The sequence below is a fragment of the Zingiber officinale genome, chromosome 2B (assembly GCF_018446385.1).
Source record: "Zingiber officinale cultivar Zhangliang chromosome 2B, Zo_v1.1, whole genome shotgun sequence".
NCBI classification, from domain to species: domain Eukaryota; kingdom Viridiplantae; phylum Streptophyta; class Magnoliopsida; order Zingiberales; family Zingiberaceae; genus Zingiber; species Zingiber officinale.
This window is the reverse complement of record NC_055989.1, coordinates 93026389-93047880: the sequence shown is the minus strand read 5'-3', so window position 1 is coordinate 93047880 and position 21492 is coordinate 93026389. Positions and strand designations below refer to the sequence as shown.

Here is a 21492-nt window from a genome sequence, read left to right as displayed (position 1 = left end):
GTCTCCTTGTTTTTCAACGTCCCTCTTCAGTCCATTCCATTTATTGTTAGAATTTCCATTTAAAGCAATTAAATATAATTTATATTTGTCCGCTAAAAGAATTTATTTATTGCCTTTTTATTAAAAATTATTCTAATTAATTTAATAATTGCATTGGTTTTCATGGGACGATCAACTAGAGCCGAGCTGAGTCCGTCTAGTTTGAGCTTCATTCGATTTGATTTATCTTAGCTTGATTCTCACTAGCATGTAGTGCTAAACTTAGCTCGAATTTATTATTTTTATTTTTTAATAAATAAATAAATATATTATATATTATAAAAATATATATTATTAATAAGCTCGGTGGATTTTGTATGAAAGCACTCCTAATGTGAATAATTGCTTGCGTGGGCCTTCCGCCTCTATAATTTGATCGAAGAGAGTGGGATCGAGGTGGAGCAAATTGGCCATGGCGGAAGGGTTCAAGATCGATCAGCAGCACGGTAAGAGCAGGATTAGGGTTGCCAGGGTCTGGAAGAATGTCGACGGCAGCGGCGACGTGATCGTCGAGTGGAACGTGGCCATCAGTCTCTTCTCCGATTGCCTTCCCGCCTACACCTCCGGCGACAACTCCGCCATCGTCGCCACTGATTCCATGAAAAACACTGTGAGATTGTTGTTGGGTTTCGATTTGGTGATAGCTTTATGTTTTGGGGTTCGAGTTGTTCCTTTTGTGTGTGACGTTAGGTATATGCGAAGGCGAAAGAGTGCACGGAAGTCATTTCCATGGAGGGCTTCGCCATTCTTCTTGGGAGGCACTTCGCCTCATTCTATCCTCAGGTAAAATGGCGTTTTGCCCTCTCTAAGGTCTGTTCTGATTTCTCGTGTTACGATTCTTTTTGGGGAAAGTAGCGGCCCGTTTTCTGTATCTTTTGTAGGTTAGCGCAGCTGTGATCAATATAGTTGAGAAGCCATGGGAGCGGGTGGACGTTGATGGCCGATCGCACTCGCATGGTGAGCTTGCTCATGTTACAATCTCATCTTTGACTGTTTCTCTTCGCGTCGCTCCCAATTTGGAGGATTTTGGCATTTGTCTTTTCATATTCGAATTTCTCATTCACTCTCCATATAGATAGGGAATGAGACTTTTCGTGCAGATTGGATAGACCTAAATGGTTTACACTGAATCAAGTTTGTATTCTTAATCAAATGGTTTCTAATCTCCGGCTCTTATTGGGTTTAACATGGTTGTCAGAAATCACATGAAAAGTACAAAAAAAGGGGGACAGATCACCAAGCTACACTTCGTGGTCTTAAAACAGTCTATTGATAATATAAATATCAATCCACCTGCACTGATTAGATGAAACCATGTGTTTGTGCTGGTATATTGATTTGTTTCTAGCTGGCAAATCTTTTTTGTTTTCTCTATGAAAATCTCCTTTTGCAATTACTATTGTTACAGTTTTTCTTCGTTTTTACTGGATTCTTTTTCCATCAGGTTTCAGACTGGGCTCAGAGAAACATACAACAGAAGTCAAAGTTGAAAAATATGGTACTGTAAGTATAACTTCTGGAATTGAAGGGCTTGCACTGCTGAAAACTACACAGGTATTTTCTTATTAACGAGTTCCAGCTTTTGGCTTCCTAGTTGAGTTGCTTATCTTCTTTCCAATATAGTTGTCATCCTCTTCTTTCATTGTTGTGTTCGTTTTGTGATAACAAAATTCTACATATGAAACAAGTTGATCAACCCATTGAACAACGCTACATCAATAAAGCCGGACTTTTTCTTCTCTTGTTTAATTTTGATTAATGCGTATGACAGGAAAATGATCCGACTTAATAGAAAATATGCACAAATATAGTTAGAAGCTGATATTGTACACTCTCAAATGGTAAATATATCAGATTGTTAGGATCCATGCGAGTTAGAAGGGGTGAATAGTTTAGTTCGCGTTGAGTTGATTGCGTAGCAAAAACTTGAAATACAATCAACGACACAACGCAAACACTAGATTTTACTTGGTTCACCGCCTCCTTAGGTGGCTACACCCAAGGCCTAGTCCCAATGAACTACCACCACTATCCTTCTCCTTCTCGGATACCTTTCAGAGGTGGAGAAGCCTCTTACAACTTGTTTCTTACAAACAATACAATAAGAAACCAAAATACAAATACAAATGAAAGTAAAACAACTTTACTAATGAAAACTTGGCTTTGGATGCTTTTTTGTTGCTTTGGATTGCCTCTTGATAGTAGGAAGACGAAGTATTTCATCTCTAACCCCTCAAGAACCGACTCCTTCGATCTTCCTCGAAATCCTCTTTCACAAGGTTGATGTCAGGTTGATTTCCACCTATCAGTCGACTATCCTTCTCCTTCTCGGATATTTTCCGGAGACAGAGAAGCCTCTTATAACTCGTTTCTTACAAACAGTACAATAAGAAATCAAAATACAAATACAAATGGAAGCAAAACAACGAAAACTTGGCTTTGGATGTTTTGTTGTTGCTTTGGATAGTAGGAGGCCGAAGGATTTTGTCTCTAACCCCTCAAGAATTGGTTTCTTCGATCTTCCTTGAAATCCTCTTTCATAAGGTTGATGTCAGGCCGATTTCTTCCTATCAGTCGACTACTAATCTCACCAATTAGTAGATTACTCCAATGTAGACTTGAACATTGCTCTGCACTGTCAGCTCAATGGCTCCATCCATCTTAGCATCAGTTGACTATTGCCTAATAATCCCATAGCCGAGTTTTGAACTCTCGGTTCGCTCGAATAATGACATTAGTTGACTAATACACTCCATAAGTCGATGACGATCAATCTAATTTTTCAATCGATTTCGGAAGCTTTTGTTCACTGCCACATTGTCATCAGTTGACTAATCAAAACGCTACTATGGCAAATCACTGCTCTTGTACTGTAGCAAAGCACTGTTCACAATTCAATTTCTGCGGCATATTCTCCTTGCAATTACAGAAGCATGTCACTGCTCATAATTACTGTAGCAGATTATTGTCACTTAGCATAGCTACTTTACAAACCCTAAAATATCTCAAACTCTAATTTCGGGGTTTAGAGTCTATCGATTGATCGATACACCTTATCAATCGACTAATACTCATGTTTTAGCTTTATCAAGGTTAAATTCTCATCTTGCCTAGTATCTGATTGACCTCAACCTATCAAGACTTCCTTTGCTCAATATTTGATCAACCTTGACCTATCGAGACTTTTTGTTTTTGTTGCCTAGCATTCGATATAGAGGTGTCAATTCAGGTGGGTCGGATGAGTTCAGGTCAGGTCAAAGCAAGAATATTATAAAAAAATCCCAATCCAAACCTGACTCGAACCTGAACTCAACTTGAAAACTCTAAATCCGAACCTAGATAGCCTGACTAACCCGAATAATCAGCCCAACCCGAAAACAAAACCTTTTTTTTTTTTTGTTATGTTCCTATAATTCTTCACTTTTATCTCAATATTTCATCAATGTCGTACTAACATTATGCTATTTATATACATAAAATATCTTAATTTTTAAAATAAAATTTGATTTAACCCTAAAAACCTCTAAATCCTAAATTCAAGTCAACTCAAATTTAAAATATTTAAGTGATATTTGATTTAACCCTAAAAACCCCTAAATCCTAAATTCCTAAAATATCTCACTTTTTTGATATTTGACAATATATTTAAGTTAGACTAACTTATTAGCCCACCATCCTTTATCTCATCCTTCTTCTCATGCCAAGGCATGAACGAAAGTTTCCTAACTTAAACCCTTCATTCTCTTCCTTTGGCACACATCAAAAATCTCTTCTGAAAATTCATTCTCTTCTTCCGTTCCTAACTTTCAACATCACAATGGAGGTTCCCTACCTTCAATTGTTTCAAATGCTCAAACTTGAGCATATAATCCTTCATTCATTCGCTGGTCCTCAAATTCTTGCATTCTCCCTCCTCCTTTCATGTCGAAATCATGCCTTCAAAAAGGACCTCCCCTGAAAGCATACTCCCTTCAATCATTGCACCAACAATGATTTGGAGTTCCGAAACTTTTAGGAAATTAAATCCAAAATCCAAATCATGAGTTTAAGGATTCAACCTTTAATTTAACCTAACCTTAATTCCATATTTTCTCTTTTTAATTTCTCTCTCATTTTCATCAAGAAATCATTTTGAATGCTCATCTAAGCATAGAAGAACGTTAGGGATAATTTGGAGTGAGCTTAAACGACTTAAGCAAACCCATTTTGGTCAAAAACCCAGCCATCAGTACTGCTCGCCTGAAAAACTGCACTTCAATTTCAGACCAACTTTAGAAATGCATAAGTGATTCTACGATTTTCGAAAAATAACGAAATTTCATATAGACATTAGTTATGTTAAATACTATTAAAAAAATAGTTTTATATGAAAACATATCTTATTTTTTAATATTGGTATAAAGTTGGAAATCATTGAAATTTCAATGATTCGCTCTAACTTTGTATTAATTTAATCAATGGTGATTTCTATTAACAAATAAACTTCACCAAGATTTTTTAAAATAATTTTGAAATGATTTTTAAAGTCAATTTCCAACCAGGGCTAAATACACATGACTTGCACATTAGTTTTCTTCATGATTGGTCATGTAAAATCCATATGTTTTGATGAAACCCAACTCAATTTGAATGTACCAAATTTGCATCTTGAACTTAGTTCATCATACTAACTTCTCACTGGTGTCTAATGTATCTCAATACACACAACATTGATTTTGTGAGATATAAAATTTATTTTTCCTAAAACTAGGATCATGCATCTCTATCTAGGTATTATAACTTTGATCATCCTACTTAGGATGTCAATTAATGTCATTTATCCTTACTGCAAGGAATTAAAATTTATGCATGTAAATGAATATGACATCTTTCAAATGCATTACTTTCAAAGAGAAATATCATAATTTGATAATGCATGTACATGTTATCATGATAAGATAACTGTATGATATGATGACAAGATAGATGTTATGACATACAAAGCATGACAAGTATGACACAATAATAACTTTACCTAGATTTCTAATCTAAGCGTTAGCAACTAATCATTATATCAAATACACGATTTGACATAAGCGGCCTAACTCCCTCGAATGTGCCAAAAATCCCAACTTGACACTTTTGAATTCTAAGTTGACACACTATAAAAATCGTCAGAGATAACATTTGAGATTTTATTTCCAAGATATCATAATACCTTGAAAATGCCCTAAAGTGTAAACTTTAAATTGGGTTAACCACTCTTCTAATTAAGGTTGGCACACCCTACACCCATTTAGTATAAAGGGTTCACACTCTTAGGAAATACTTATTGGAGTTCCTTGGGTGTACTTCGTATTCACTAGAGATAATTTTCCTAGATAACATCCTAATAACTATTCTAGGCTTCTTAGAAGCCTTAGTCATTATAGTCTCCTCAAGGTCACACTAGGGATAACCTCCCTTGTAACCTTGACTTGACTCCTACACCTATGGTTTGTTTCATAGTTATATGGAACCTATGATAGAATGAGATATGACTCCAAGACCTAGGATTTGATCCATAGTTATATGGAGCCCTATGATAGGATGACACATTATCCTTGGACTTTGGTTTGTATCACAAATCCTTTTATCCTTAGACAATTCTTGCCTATATAAGCCTAGATCTGGTTTCTTTGACTCTTTAAATATATTTTTCATCTTGTATTAAGTCTTGACCTCAAAACTTGATTTTCAATACTCAAATCCTCAAATTTTGATTTTTTATGATCGGTTTGATCATGTCTCTTTCTAGGCATGCCTAAACCTCTTTATGTTATTCCCTAGATTGTTTTCCACCTTTCTATTCTTAGGTGGGGTAGTTCTAGCATGATATGATTTATAATTGTCTTTAGAATTATCATACTCTATATCTTCATGATAATAAGCTCTAAATTCATAAAATTTAGGTCTAACATGCTTTTTATTATGATAGAAAGGAATTTCATTACAAAATGATACTTTAGTGGTTTCCCCTGAGTTTAAGCTTCCTCTCTTGTCTTTTCTTTGGTGCCTCCCTTTTGGACATTAATTTCAGTAATCTCTTCTTTGGTTGGCAACTGATAAACCCATATTTCATCGTGAATTGGGTATCAAATAATAAAGTACCGAACCCCCCTAACTACACTAATGAAGTATAGGGTATGGCCCAGGTCGTATCTCACAAGGAATGCAACGATGATGGAATCTTAGGATTAGTTTATTGGATATGGGGTTTTGGGTTTTAAACTATAAATTCTAAAAGACAAGTAGTAAAAGGCAACCTATCTAAACTACTGATGGAATGAATTGAAGAAGAGCAAAGAAATTTAGGAAACTTGAGCACTTAATTGAAACCGGCCTAACCTATTCTATTTGCATTCTAAACAAATAGGAAACATCAACAACGTTCAAACACAAACAAGATCAAAGCATGAATTAAGCATAGTCACATACATCAAACAAGAATAAAGATCATGTAACAGTATCAAACTGAACTCCTTCCACAATTGAACTTATGAAACTAGCTAATGCTTCTCAAATTGAACACAGAATGAAAACTAAACAAGAACAAAGCAAGAACAACCTGAATTACAAAGATCAGATGCTTAAGGGAACAAACCAACCATTCGTCACATGGAAGGGGATCTATTGCTAACAAGAATGAATCTAGGGATCTAAAGATGCTTACAACCAAAGCTAGGGCCGGATCCGATCTGAAGGAAGGCAGAACAGAGGAAATCAGTGGCGAAAAAGATGATGGCATAGATGCTCAGAACTCAGATCTAAAGAAGGTAAACCCCACTCTCCTCCGGTGATCTAGTTCCGATGTTCGACGTTGAAAATGCGATGGAAGATGGTGTCAGATGGTGGCTTGGCGGTGGCTCTGTGGCGAAGAAGATGATGTCGGAGATGGCTGAAATATGGATGGAACTTGGATGAAATGAAGGTGGAATAGAGAAGTGAACCCCTTTACCCTACTCCGACGGTGGAAGGAACTTCGGTGGATGGCGGAAGGTGGATGGAGAAGATGAAGTCGCGCCCTTTGCTTCGTCTCCAAGAATCGCAATCCAGATAGAGATCACATGGTTGAAGTGGCGTCGCCGGCGATAGATAGGATGATGACCGGAGGAAGGGAAGTGCCCTTGACCTTGGAAGATCGCCGGCGATGGAAATTAGAAGGAGATCGCTCTCCTCTGCTTCGCGCGATCGCACTCCGCCTGTAGCAAAATTGACGCGAGCACTGTAGCTTCTCATCCTTTTAAACTTGATCCCAAATCTGAACGGATGGTTGTGATTTTTCCCCATCTTGATCAAAGGTCAGATCGGTTTAGGTCTGGTTCAAAAGCTTTAGATCTTGATCTATGGTCCTGATCTACCCTCTCTTTGACTTAGATGGAACATATGTTTGATGGATCAGATCTCCTTGGATCTCGAATGGACGTCTTAGATTTCTTTGAAGCTTGATCTCCCCAATTAATCTCAGAATTGAGCCCAATTTGGATTGATCCAACTCGAGTCCTTGCCCTTTGATACCTATAAAGAATATATCCAAATATTAGTATCAAATACTGCAAATATAAAATAATTTATAATTAACTCCAAAAATGACTCTAACTCATAAAACATGATGTAAACATGAAATTAACACATGAGAAGATCAAAATGTATGCCTATATGAATCAAAATGTCATGATAAAATGATGGTTATCAAGCACACAATATGCTCTTTTCCTTTTTGCACCAAAGATTCACCTTGGTTTGGCTTCTCCTTAGCCCTTGATGCCACTTGAATCTTCTTCTTTGTTAATTTAGAACACTTACTCTTGTAGTGTCCTTTTTTCCTATACTCAAAGCAAATGATATGATCTTTATTTTTGATAATCGAAATTGTTATACTTTCATGAGTTGAGCTCCCCATGCTTGCGGAGGTGGCACATGCTCCGTCTTCATTGGATTTGATATTGTTGATTTATCCTCCTCAATTCTTGAGTTTGAGGTTTCTTCATCCTCCATCTCGAAAATTTGAGTGCCTCTGGATTTCCAAGTTTTCTAGTTCTTGAGCCGATGAGTTTTCCTTCTTGAACTCATCTTTATTTCATCTTGTGTTAGTGATGGACTTTCATGGAGCTTGACCAACCTGGTCCATAGATCACACACATCCATATATTTACCTAATTTACACAAAACATTGTTACACACCAAATTAATCAAAATTTTTGGTTACTTTGTCGTTTATCTCATATTTTCGGATTTGCTCCTCAATCTATTTTTTCTTCAAGAGAAGTCTCCCTTTGCTATGGCTTGAAATCCCTTCATAAGGATGAACCAATTCTCAATGCTCATCATCAAGAAATTTCCATCCTTGGTTTCCAATACTCAAAGCTTTTCATTCTGAAAGGTGGAGGTATTCGGATATTAAAACCGAATTTGTCTTGGGGATTCATTTGAAATTGAGCTTTTTTAATGGTAAGTCCGATGACTCGTTGATATTGGAGGGCTCGAGAATGTGACTTCTTCTTCTTCCCTCTAGCCTTGTGCTCATTCCGACAGTTAGTCTGATGAAGAAAGGCCTTGCTATGATCCCACTTGGGCCATTATGAGCTAGAGGGGGAGGGGTGAATAGCTCCTTTCACGTTGAGTGGATTGCACAATGGAAGCTTGAAATACATTCGATGACGCAACACAAACATGAGATTTCACTTGTTTAACCGCCTCCAAGGTGGCTATGCCTAAGGCCTAGTCCTAACAAATTATAGCAATTATCCTTCTCCTTCTTGTATACCTTCCGAAGGTGGAGAACTCGCTTATAACTTGTTTCTTACAAACAATACAACAAGAAAACAAAATACAAATATAAATGAAAGCAAAACAACTTTATTAATGAAAATTTGGCTTTAGATGCTTTCTTGTTACTTTGGATTGACTCTTGATGGTAGGAAAACCCCTTGAGAACCAGCTATCTTCCTCGAGATCCTCTTTTATAGGGTTGATGTCGGGCTGATTTCTGCATATCACCCATCAGTTTGAACGTTGCTTTGCCATGCCACCTCAACGACTCCATCCATCTTAGCATTAGTCGACTGTTGCCTAATCAATTGAATCCCATAATCGAGTTCTGAAATCTCTGTTTGCTCGAACAATGACATTAGTCGATTGATACACTATTAGTCGACTAATACAATTTCCAATCGATTTCTAAAGCTTCTATTCACTGCTACAGTATCATAGTCGACTGATCAAACCCATCAGTCAAATGTTACTTACTATTCACTGTTACTTAGCACAATTACCGTAGTAAATCCTAAAAATACTTGAGATCCTAATTTTGGGGTTTAGAGTCTATCAGTCAATCGATACACCTATCAATCGACTAATACTCGTGTTTCAACCTTATCAAAGTTGAATTCTCATCTTGCATGGTATTTGATTGACCTCAATTTACCAAGACTTCCTTTGCTCAGCATCCGATCAACCTTGACTTATCAAGACTTCCCGTTATCTAACATTAGGTCAATGTTGACCTGCCGGGACTTCATCGTTGCCTAGCATCCTATCAATCTTGACTTGCTGAGACTTCATTGTTGGTTACATCTGGTTAATCTTTGACCTGTTGAAACTTCCTTATTACCTAGCATCCGATCAACCTTACCGACTTAACGCCCCATGCCAACTTGTTGGACTTCCGACCGCAAAGTATCCGGTCAATCGTGATCAAACATCTAAAGTCAAAAACAAGTCACTTTGGTTAACCGATCTTGGTCAACATGGTCAATCTTGACCAGAGGCCGATTGCACCAACATAGATGACCTAAATGGATGATTGTTAACTCAATTGAAGTAGGAGATGAGACCAGCCAGCTTAATTGCTTGATGTTCCTCTCTACTATGAATTTTGTAAGGTTTTCTCAATATACATTATTATCTATCATGACCTGGCCAGTGAGAGATATACTACCCCTTGATAGGCTTAAATCCAAAATGCTTGAACACAAATTTGACTTGTGAATAACCTTCTTTGTTCATCAAACTTATTCATTTATGTCACATTTTCTCTATACATGTTTTCATCATTCACGATCTGACCAACAAATGATCTTATCCTCTATTATGTTTCATTGCCAACAATAATTCCATCACTTAAATTGTTGTAGATAGACAATTGTTAGACTTTTAGAAGAAATGACAAAGAGAAGAGCCTGTGGAGCAGAGGTCCCTGAAACTTTTGATATGCATTTCCTCTTGTGTAACATGAACTTGTTAAAAATTGTTTCTCATTTATTCTGTTGGAAAATGGTGCTAAAGTAAATAATATCATGCCATTTTAAACCCACAATCTTTACCAAATCTTTCCAACATGGAACTGATTAAATCCTAACAATCCTCTCCTCAAACAAAGGACTACAATTACTCTCATGGTCCGTGCTAACCGCGAGCATCTGGTCACCCTGTTCTGGGTCTCCCTGCAAGCATCCGCATCCGGTCACCTTGACATGCTCCGGGTCTCTCCGCGAGCATTCGGTCACCTTGACCTGCTTCGGGCCTCCCTATGAGCATCCGGTCACTCCGACCTACTTGCCTCCCTGCAAGTATTCGGTCACCGATTACCTAACCTGCTTCAGGCCTCCCCGCGAGTATCTGGTCACCCTGACCTGTTCCGGGCCTTCCCACGAGTATCCGGTCACCCTGACCTGCTTTGGGGCCTTCCCTCAAGCATTCAGTCATCTTGACCTGCTCCGGGCCCACTCTCAACTTCGTTCAAGGCCGCCCCACATAATATCTGATTTGGATCATGACTTTGAGACCAAAGGATGTTCACATATCTCTACAATGACATATTGTCCACTTTGGGTCCGAAAGATGTTCATATATCTCCACAATGACATATTGTCCACTTTGGGCCTAGACCTTCATGACTTTGCTCTTGGACTCTCCCCAAAAGATCTCATTCCAATAGAGATATCCTACATCCTTTTAAACCTATGATTTTTACCAAATCTTTTCAATGTGGGACTTTGATTGAACCCCAACAAGTTAAATTTGTTATCTTACTATTTTCAGAGTGGATATTGAAGTTTAAGAACATCAGAGACCTTAAGTTCGTGCTAGGAAAAAATGTTCTTTGCTCTTCATGAGGTGTCTCTTATGCTCAATATATTCTGGAAGAGTGCTTTGAGGCAATAGTCTCATCTTTAGTTCTTATTTTGTCTCATCTAGAAACATGGTTATTATATCGAGTTCTTAGCAAAAAACAACGTTGAATAGTTTGAGGGATGTTGGAGTGCTAGTTCTTGGAGAAGTTTACACCACAAATGGGTCCTTGCTGCACATGAAGACTTAAATTCACTCTGTACTATTCTGGATTTGATTTTTTTTTTTTTTTTTCAATTCTATATATAATGAAAGAATGGTGTGAAATTCTATGTTCTCTGTTTCATGCAGTCAGGATTTGAGGGATTTGTAAGGGATCACTTTACCCTTCTCCCAGAGACAAGGGAGAGGATGGTAGCAACTGAAGTCACTGCTTCTTGGAGGTATTATTTTACTTCCTATAGAGTAATTTGATCCAGCTTAAGTAAGCAAGAACTGTCTCCATTGAGTGCCATTTTTTTCATGATTCATTTCATTGCAACAATGTAAAAGAAGTCACTTGTAAAATAGGATTTTTTTTTTGTCTTGCTAAGATTTTTTTTTTTGGGTTTTTGGAGAAGAAATGGATAATTTTCATCAGTATTAAATTGTTCCACACTTCTCTCTCTCTTTCTTTTATTTATTTATTTATTTTGGCAGGTATTCGTTAACACATATTTCAGACATTCCTGCTAAGCAATTTTGTTTCACGGAAAGGTATCTGGGCGTGAAGAAGGTTCTTGTAGATACCTTCTTTGGCCCTCCAGTGGAGGGTGTTTACAGCCCATCAGTTCAGAATACACTGTACCTCATGGCAAAAGATGTTCTGAACAGGTTCTTCTTTGTGATTAGTAACTCTACTCTTGACTTATCCTGCAGATCATACTTTTTATATACATATCCACCTCCTGGAACTCATTATTTTTCTCCAGGTTCCCTGATATCACATCAGTAAAGCTTAGAATGCCAAACATCCATTTCTTACCCGTGAACTTATCAAGCAAAGATAAACCCAACCTGGTAAAGGTGAGTCGAGGACTAGTTTTCTGTGACAAAATCCAGTGTCTTGACATTATGCATTAGATTGCTTGAGAAACTTTGAATCAACTAATTAAATGCACCTTCAAGAATGCTTGAATGTAACTGACAGTGAATTAGGTGAATTGAACCTGCAATTTGTTTAGCGATTTTAGGTGGAGCTTTGTGGTGATTGTTTGAATTGATTACAATATTGTGCATGAATTATGACTATTTTGAATGATTCCCTAACATGTTTATCAAGGATAGATAAATGTTGATTGAATTTTGAGCTTGGGATATAACTGTCATCGTGGATTTATGCTATTTCCTAATCAGTATCCCGTCTGAATGTATTTATTTAGTATCTCAATATTGATTTCATTACTGTGCAGTTTGCTGATGATGTCTACATGCCAATAGACGAACCACATGGAACAATAGAAGCAACACTTAGCCGAACCATGTCCAGGCTGTAAACACAGAACCATTTAACACTCTAGACAATAAGGTCTTAATTCACAGGTTACATTTGCTGATGCTCCATTCTGCTTATCTTGTTTCATCCATCAAGCTTGCTGTATCAGTTTCATGCTTCTGTCTGTAGTAGTCTATATATAACAACTCGTTCAAAATTCTGTAGTGCCAAGTACTCTCATGATGACAATAAGCTTTGATTGATTGTTTCTTTCTGCTTGGCCTTTCTAACACATGTAAAGAGATGCTTCAAGCCCCGCACACTTCATATCCTGGCCTTGTGCAAGAATTGCTCTCTGGATTGATTCTTGCAGGAGAAACCTGTACATGACCATGAAAGGTAAATGCATGTTAAGGGAAGGTCATGGTTTAGCTCGGATTCGGTCTTCTAGAGGATTCGGTTTTGGTAGGTCCCAAGCAGCCATATTAGGAGCTGATTCAAGTCTATGAGTTGAGATGGCGTGTCTTCTCAAATGTTGCCTTGGGGATCCCTAACATTGATCCTGCAACGCACAAGGTATAGGTTGGATTTCAACAAAGGAAGTTTGACAATGTTTGTAAATGATAAAGAGAGTAGTTCTATACCTAATGGATTTGTCCTCTTCCTAGACATTCTCTAGTTTTTTTTTTATAGGATTGACTTGATATGATCAGACTGTCCTTATATTTTATAGTCCTTTTCCTTATAGTGGTTGGCATGGTGTTATGCAATACTTAGAAGAGAAGCTCTTGTTACTCTTGGGTGTACCTGTAGTCTCTGTCCGATTGAGGGACCATGTCTAAGCCACCCAGTTTGATTTAGACCAAGTTCGTAGGTATCGCTTTAGCCCTTCCACTCTTTGATTTAATCAAATCTCCAAACACTAGAGGCAGCCTTGAGAAGATAGACTCCTCTGATGGCTATGAGGCTTCTTAGAACAAATCATAGGTTTGATTGCATTCTGCTTTGAATTTTGGTGTCTGCTTCATGTAATCTTTTTTGCTTGGATGTTCTTCATCTATGACTTATGACTCATCTTCCCTGAATTGTTTTACTAAAACCTCCACTTAAAAAGAGGTAATGGGGCTCTTAAATCTCAATATGTTGGTCGGCTTAGATGAACTAGTTACATCACTCACTTCAAGGTTCTAAAATTCGCTAGGCGCTAGTCGGGCAGCAGACCAGTGCCTAGCGCCTAGGCTGCTTAGGCGGAGACTAGGCGCCGCTAGGCGGATTCCTCGGTATCCCTTGTTTCATGTGGACTGTGGATAATGTCATATGTAAATCTAAATGTTGTCTTAAACAATTTCATAGCATGAAGATCTAACTATGTATGCTGAAATAAATACATACTTTCCAATACCAAAAAATGAAAAACTATAAAAGAAAACTAATAGTTTTGTGCAAAGGAAATATACTAGGCTTCAGTAAATATGAGTAAAAGAAACAGTTAAACAATAGAACATGCAGTAAGTTATCATAATCATATAGTAAACAATAGAACATTGGAAAATAGTAGCAATAGTTCATTCAAGATTGCAATGCATTGTGAACTAGTAACCACTAAGCAAAATATAATTGTTAAATAACATAAATCATGTCTTAACAAAATGAGTTCAAAATTACACGACTAATAATATCTCATAGACTCATATTTATTCTGCTTCTTCTTCTCCATAATTTTCAATAACTTGTTCTTCATCGGAAACAAACTCAATATCATTATTGTGATCCTTGTCTTCTTCTTCGGATTCAAAATTATCTTCATGGAGTTCTCTCACTCTGGAGCTTCTTCGGGGTTGTAGATTTTCATCTGCTCAACTTGCTTCATCAACCATTTGCCAAGTGAGCCCGGAACCTAGTTCAACTTCATCATCTTCCCCACCATCCACAATCCAACCTTGTGCATTTGAAGCATCTTTTGCAAGAAGGACATCAACATTTCTTTCTTTTTCTCTTTTTTGTTTGTTCAACAATCTAGCATTAAATTGGACAAATACTAGATTGTTCAACCTGTTGGCATCCAACCTATTTCTTTTCTTTGTGTGAATCTAAAAAAACAGAGAAAGTAAATACTATAGTTAGTACCTGAATATAGAGTATAGACGTTAAAAATTATAACTAATTTAATTAAAGAGTAGACTGAAAGTTTAAAACTTACTCCTTCAAATGTACTCCAATTTCTTTCACACCCAGATGAACGTGTAGTTAATGAAAGTATCCTCAATGCCACCCTTAGCAAGTTAGGTGTGTGAGCACCGTATGTACTCCACCATGCACATGGATCAAATGTATCATCATTTTTTTCACATGCTTTTGCTGCCAATGTTTTTCCAAATAACCCAGTTTTATTTCTATACTTTGGAAATTCCTTGTTAATAATTGTATCTTGTAAATCTAACTCATTGGCATGCAAAGTTTCCATGCATTCAAAAATCCCCATCGCGACCTCCTCATAAAGAGCAATCAAACTATCTTTGTAGTAAAAATAAGGATTCAACAAAAATGCAGTGGTATGCAATGATGTATCAAGTATATCCTTCATTTTTGACTCAACAATGACTATGATAGGCTGATAATTTGATTCCACGTTATTCAGAGCCACCTTGATATCTTCTTTAGCTTGAAGAAGCTCCCCATATAGAAACCCCATCGATGGCTTTCTATCTCCATTTACCAATCGAAGAACTCTTACCAAACGAGCAAATATTTTCAAACAAAGTGTTACACCATTCCAAAAACTCATGCTCATCACTGTAGAGTAAGCCATTTTTCCTTTGTTTTTGACCATTTACATTTCTCCCACATATCACTTGTAAACATGGCCCTTAAACTAGCTTTTTTTTCAATCAAACTTTGTAATGTGAGGAAATTTGATGCAAACCTGGTAACTCCTGGTCGGACTATGTCTCTCTTCTTCGTGAAACTTCTCATCAATGATAAAGTCTTATGGTGAGCATAGATGAAAATGGTAAAAGCCTTGGACTGCTTAATCACCTTTTTATATCGTGGAAGTTTGTCAATACTTTCAAGCATGAGATTAATAGTGTGAGTTGCACATGAACTCCAAAAGATCTCGGGTCATTTTTCTCTCATCAATTTAACTGCAGCCATATTGTTGGTGGCATTGTCTGTAACAATCTGAACAATATTCTGAGCTCCTACTTGTTCAACACACTTGTCAACATACTCAAAAATAAGTTCAGCTGTATGTGCCTTCTCTGAAGACTCCTTAGACTCTAAAAATGTAGTACCCTCCTTGCAATTAACACACAAATTTAAGATGCTTCTTCTTTTTCTATCACTCCATGCATCTGTCATGATCGAGCATCCATTCTTTACCTATTCTTCTTCATGTTTCTTCAGCAATTGTTTTGTTCTTTCAACTTCGGCTTTCAATAGTGGCTCCCTAAGTTGATATTGAGTTGGAGGCTTGAATCCTGGTCCAAATTGACCCACTGCCTCCATTAGTTGCTTGAAGCTATCATTATCAACAGCATTGAATGAGATTCCATTTTCATAAACTCATCTCCCAACATATTGTTGAACTTGTTGAGTTCTCTCTTTGAAAAGAGCCTCATTTATATTTTTTTGCCGAAGTACTTTACTTCCACTGGAGCCTGCATTTTCTGGAGCAATTGCCGATGCATATCTATCCATGGGGCCAAGTGGAAGAGGTTTTTTAACTCCATCCATTCCTTCAATTTCAAGACCTTCTTCTTCATCTACAGAAATAGCCACCTCTGCTCTACAACTTTGTTCTTCCATTATTTTGTTCTTCTTTCTGTTCCTCCCTTCTAAAATAGCTTGTTTGCACTTATTTTTGTCTTCTTGAGATGCTTTTCGACAACCAGATACATTTCCAGGTATATTTCCAATGTGCTCCTTTATCCTATACACTCTTCCTGACATTACTTTTCCACATAACTTACATTTAATTTTGTCGAGGTTCTTAGAATCAATCAATATCGCAAACTCCCATCCGATGTCATTTGACTTTCTTCTAAGAATCCCGGATTCGGGTTGAGTGACAGATGCTGTCAAAGATGGATTGCTTGCCATTGATAACAGTATAACAGATAATCTGAAAAAATAATATATAACAAGACATAATCACATAACATATTAACATGATAATAAAATTTAATTATACCATACAGACATACAATATAAAATATTTCAATAACATTAAGTTATTAACAAGTTTGAGAATATTTTTTTATATAACTTAATCTAATTAATAAAATTTATTCGATATTTGTTTAAATAAATTAAATTTTAAATATATTTTTTATATTTTTAAATCTGTTTTATACTTTTATAAATTAATAATATTTATTGGAATCTTTAAATATAATTTTAATATTTATAAATCCGATTAATATAAATTAATAATATATAAAATTTATAAATATGATTTATATAAAATATAAATTAATAATATGTATTATATTTATTAAATTTAAAATATTTTTTTTTAAATCTGATAAATGATAATATTTATTATAATTTTTAAATCTGTTAATATATAAATTAATATTTAATATTATTTATTTAAAAAAATTAAGTATATTATTTATATATTTAAATCTGATTATATAAGTTATTAAATTAATAATGGAATCTTAATTATATATATAATTTTATATATTCAAAATTCTTTTATAAAAATTAATACAATTTATTATAAAAAAAATAAATTTAAAATATATTTAATTGGGATGATAATTTTACTAGGTTTTAGTTTACGAACCAACCTATTATTGAATTTGAAATTATCCCAGTTAGGAATTGTTTTAATTTAATAAATCTAAAAAAAAAGAAAAAACAAAAACAAAAAATGTCGTCCCCTCTCGCGACTCGCACGACGGCGCGGACGCCACCGGCGCCTCGCGGGAGACCTCCGACGCCGCCGGAAGCTCCGCCGGACGTGTCCGGCGCGTCCGGAGAAGTCCGACGTTGCTTCCAGCGGCGCCGGAAGCGTCGCGGAAAGCGTCCAGTGCCACTGGAAGCTTCACGAGATGCTGCCGGACACGTCCTACGACGTTTCCGGCGGCTGCGGACGCGTCCGGCGTCGCCGGAGACTGCGCGACGATGACTCAACAGTTAACAACTTAACGAAACAACTTACCGGAGCCCGGAGCGACGAAGCCTTCGAAGCGGCGCATGGCGAAACAGCGACGATGACGACGCAGCGACGATGAGGACGAAACAGCAAATTTGGAAGACGAAGCGGCGCACGGCGAAGACGTAAACAGCAAATTTGGAACAAAATATTAAAAGTTTAAAACCTAAATACCTCGGTCGAGGACCGTCGAGGCCCGATGAGTTCCGCCGAGTCCCGCCAAGGGCCGCCGAGAGCCGCCTAGGGCACCCGCGTGGGAGGTTTCCGGCGCGGCAGCATGCCACGCAGCGCCTAGGCGGCCGCCTAGTCCGAGATTTCGAACACTGACTCACTTTTATAATAAAAGGTGATTACACTCATTTCAGGCGTCTTTCATAGTCTGTTCTCAGGTAATGTGAAGGAAAGTAATCACGGAGTCAGTTTATAACCAACCGCTAAGTGGTTAGAGGGTGATAGGGTTTTTTTTCGATGGCATGTATCCGTCATAAATTGACCCTTTGTCCTATTTAGTTAGATCACTCGTGATGATTAAGCTATTAGTTCAGATGACGTTATTAGATTGGATGGGTCCAGATAGTTGGCCCATATTTATATTGTTGTAAATAAGCTAAGATTTGGGGTATTCAGGAAGTGTTGAGTATTGAAGATGAACCATTATGGGCTGGTTGTGACAGTCACACGAAATTATCTCTCACCGCAAGACTGTTGAATGTCAAGGCAGAGCATAATGTGTCACAAGATTGCTTTAATGATTTTATTCAAGTTATTGGAGAGACATTGCCATGTGATCACACGCTGCCTAATAATTTTTACAGTATGAAAAAACTTGCGAAAGACTTGGGTCTTCCGATGGAAAGAATTGATGTTTACAGAGATGGTTGTATACTATATTAGGGAGATGATGCAGATGCAGATATTTGTAAATTTTGTAATCAAGACAGGTACAAGAGCACTAGAAGGAGTCAACAACAACGTAAATCATACTGTCAGTTATTTTATTTGCCTTTAACTCCTAGGTTATAAAGGCTTTATGCATCAAAGGCAACTGCTGAACATATAACTTGACATGTAAATAATCAAATATAAGAGGGGCTAATATGTTATCCATTAGATGCAGCGGTGTGAAATTTTTTTGATAGAGCATAATCAGAATTTATAAATGAGACTCAAAATATTAGATTAGGTCTATGCGCTAATATATTTACTATATTAGGAAAATCAAGAAGAAATTATTCATATTGGCTAGTTATTTTAACTCAATATTATATTCCACCTAGGATGTGTATAAAAACACCTTATATGTTTTTGACATTTGTTGTGCCTAACCTGCAAAATTTGAAGAAATTAATAGATATTTATATGTAACCATTGATTGCAGAATTGAAATAATTATGGAAGGTATTCCTACCTAGAATGTTTATACTAATCAAATGTTTATAATGAAGGCTATTCTTCTTTAGACCATAATTGACTTTCTAGTTTATGGTATGCTATCGGGTTGGAGTACTGTTAGAATCTTAGGATGCCTAATATGTTTATAGTGGTCAAAGTCAATCAAATTGAAACATGGGAAGAAGTCGAGTTATTTTGATTGTCATAGATAATTTTTACCATTAAATCATAATTTTAGAAAAAATAAAAATCAATTCACTAAGAATAGAATAGAAAGAACACCTCTGCCATTGAGATTAATAGGTAAACAGATTTGGTTCAGAGTGTTTAACTTTTCATCTGTTATTGAAAATCCACATGGTACAATATATGAATATGGAAGTACACATAAATGGATAAAATAGAGTATATTTTGGAATTTGTCATATTAATTTAATCATTTGATTCATTATAATCTCATTGTAATACATATTGAGAAGAATATATTTGTTAATTTGATAAATATAGTGACATATATCAATGGAAAAACTAAAGACAATTTCAATACAAGAAAGGATATGTGACTCCTTTGTAAAATACTCACTCTTGATGTCGATGAAAATAGTAGGGGACCAAATCCAAAGGCAGTTTATACATTGAATAAAGATCAGAGACGTGTTGTTTGTGAATGGTTGAAATAATTAAAATTTCCAGATGATTATGTCTCTTATCTTAGAAGACGTGTCGATATGAAGCCATGCAAATTGATTGGTATGAAAAGTCATGACTATCATATTCATACAAAGGCTCATTCCTATTGCTTTTAAGGAATTATTACTAAATTTTATATGAGGTGTGATTATGGAGTTAAGTATTTTCTTACATGATATTTGCTTAATGGTTTTGAGACACTCATATATGGAGACGTTAGAGAGAGACATTTCAATCATTTTATGTAATTTGGAAAGAACATTTCCACTCTCATTTTTTGATTCCATGGAATATCTTTTGGTTCACTTGTCATACGAGGCTAAAGTTGGAGGACCTGTTTATTTTCAATGGATGTATCCATTTGAAAGGTAAAATTTTCATCTTCTATACTTCGACAATCTGAATGCATAAAAATATACTAATCTTATTATATATTAATATCTAATATAATTTATTTTATTATAATCAGATTCCTATATTATTTGAAGAAAAAAAATGAAAAATAAGGCACAAGTTGAAGCTTCTATTATTAATGCATACATTTTAAAGAAAGTAACAACTTTTGCATCATATTATTTTGAGCCTCACATTCAGAACAAAAAGGCGAAGATCAGGAAGAAATGATGAGGGTTCTATTGATCCCAATTTGAACTCATTCTCAATTTTAGCTACCTTTGTCGACCAAGTGGACCATGTAAACAGAGATATTTAACTGGTTAAGAATGGTGGGCATCCCATATATATATTTTACTGAATTGTCCAAAAGTATTATCATATTACAAGTTAGTATATATTTTTTTATTTTTTATATTTCTTATGTCGTAACTTTTATTGTTATAATTTTTTTTTTATCATAAGATTTTTGAAAACTTATATTCTAAATTATCGACACGAGAGTTTGATTGCTTATGTCAAGAAGAATTTGAACCATGGTTCAAATCATATGTAAGTAGTCAATTTAAATTTGGTTTTCACATATGAAGGTTCGTAACAATTGGTGTATTTGAACTTATGTTCATGATAATCAAGCTCAGGTTAAGTAAGAATTACTAATCCATCTAACATGGGGTCTAAAAGTAATGGTACCGACTTGGTCAGGATATTTCATAAATGGATATAATTTTCATACTCAAGAATATGGAATGAGAAAGACTACAATAAGTAGTGGAGTTTGTGTTAAGTCATCCAATAATGGAGATAAACAATGATTTTTATGGTTTACTGGATAAAATTATAGAGGTAGAATACTTTGGCCCAGAAATACGAGTTATTCTATTCATGTGCAATTGGTTTGACCCTATCACAGGGATGAAGGTGCATCCACGATATAATTTGACTAAAATAAATTATAAGAGATGATATAAGAAATATGAACTATTTGTGTTGTCATAATAAGTAATTCAAGTATTCTATACTTCATATCCTAATTTGAAATATGATAAAATTGATTAGTGGGTTGTTTGTAAAATAAAAGCATGGAAAAAAATTGAGAAACATTGGGAGGGTATTGCATATCAACAAGAAAAAATTATGAAAATATTTCATACCGAGAAATATATTATTCTAACGTTACGAGATCCCAGCAGAATAGTGATAAATGTGAATGTAAGTGAAATTCATGAGACTAATGATTAGGAGGAGG

The 21492-nt window shown here is 35.9% G+C and overlaps 1 protein-coding gene across 1 annotated transcript; it reads left to right on the top strand.

Annotated features, from left to right (window-relative positions):
* Window positions 1-367: 367 nt before the first annotated feature.
* Window positions 368-12878, top strand: LOC122046387 (uricase-like). Its single transcript, XM_042607071.1, has 8 exons — window positions 368-649; window positions 730-822; window positions 921-996; window positions 1484-1593; window positions 11482-11573; window positions 11830-12003; window positions 12102-12195; window positions 12582-12878. The coding sequence occupies exons 1-8, from the start codon at window positions 452-454 to the stop codon at window positions 12663-12665; spliced, it is 921 nt and encodes a 306-aa protein (XP_042463005.1). The 5' UTR covers window positions 368-451; the 3' UTR covers window positions 12666-12878.
* Window positions 12879-21492: the final 8614 nt, after the last annotated feature.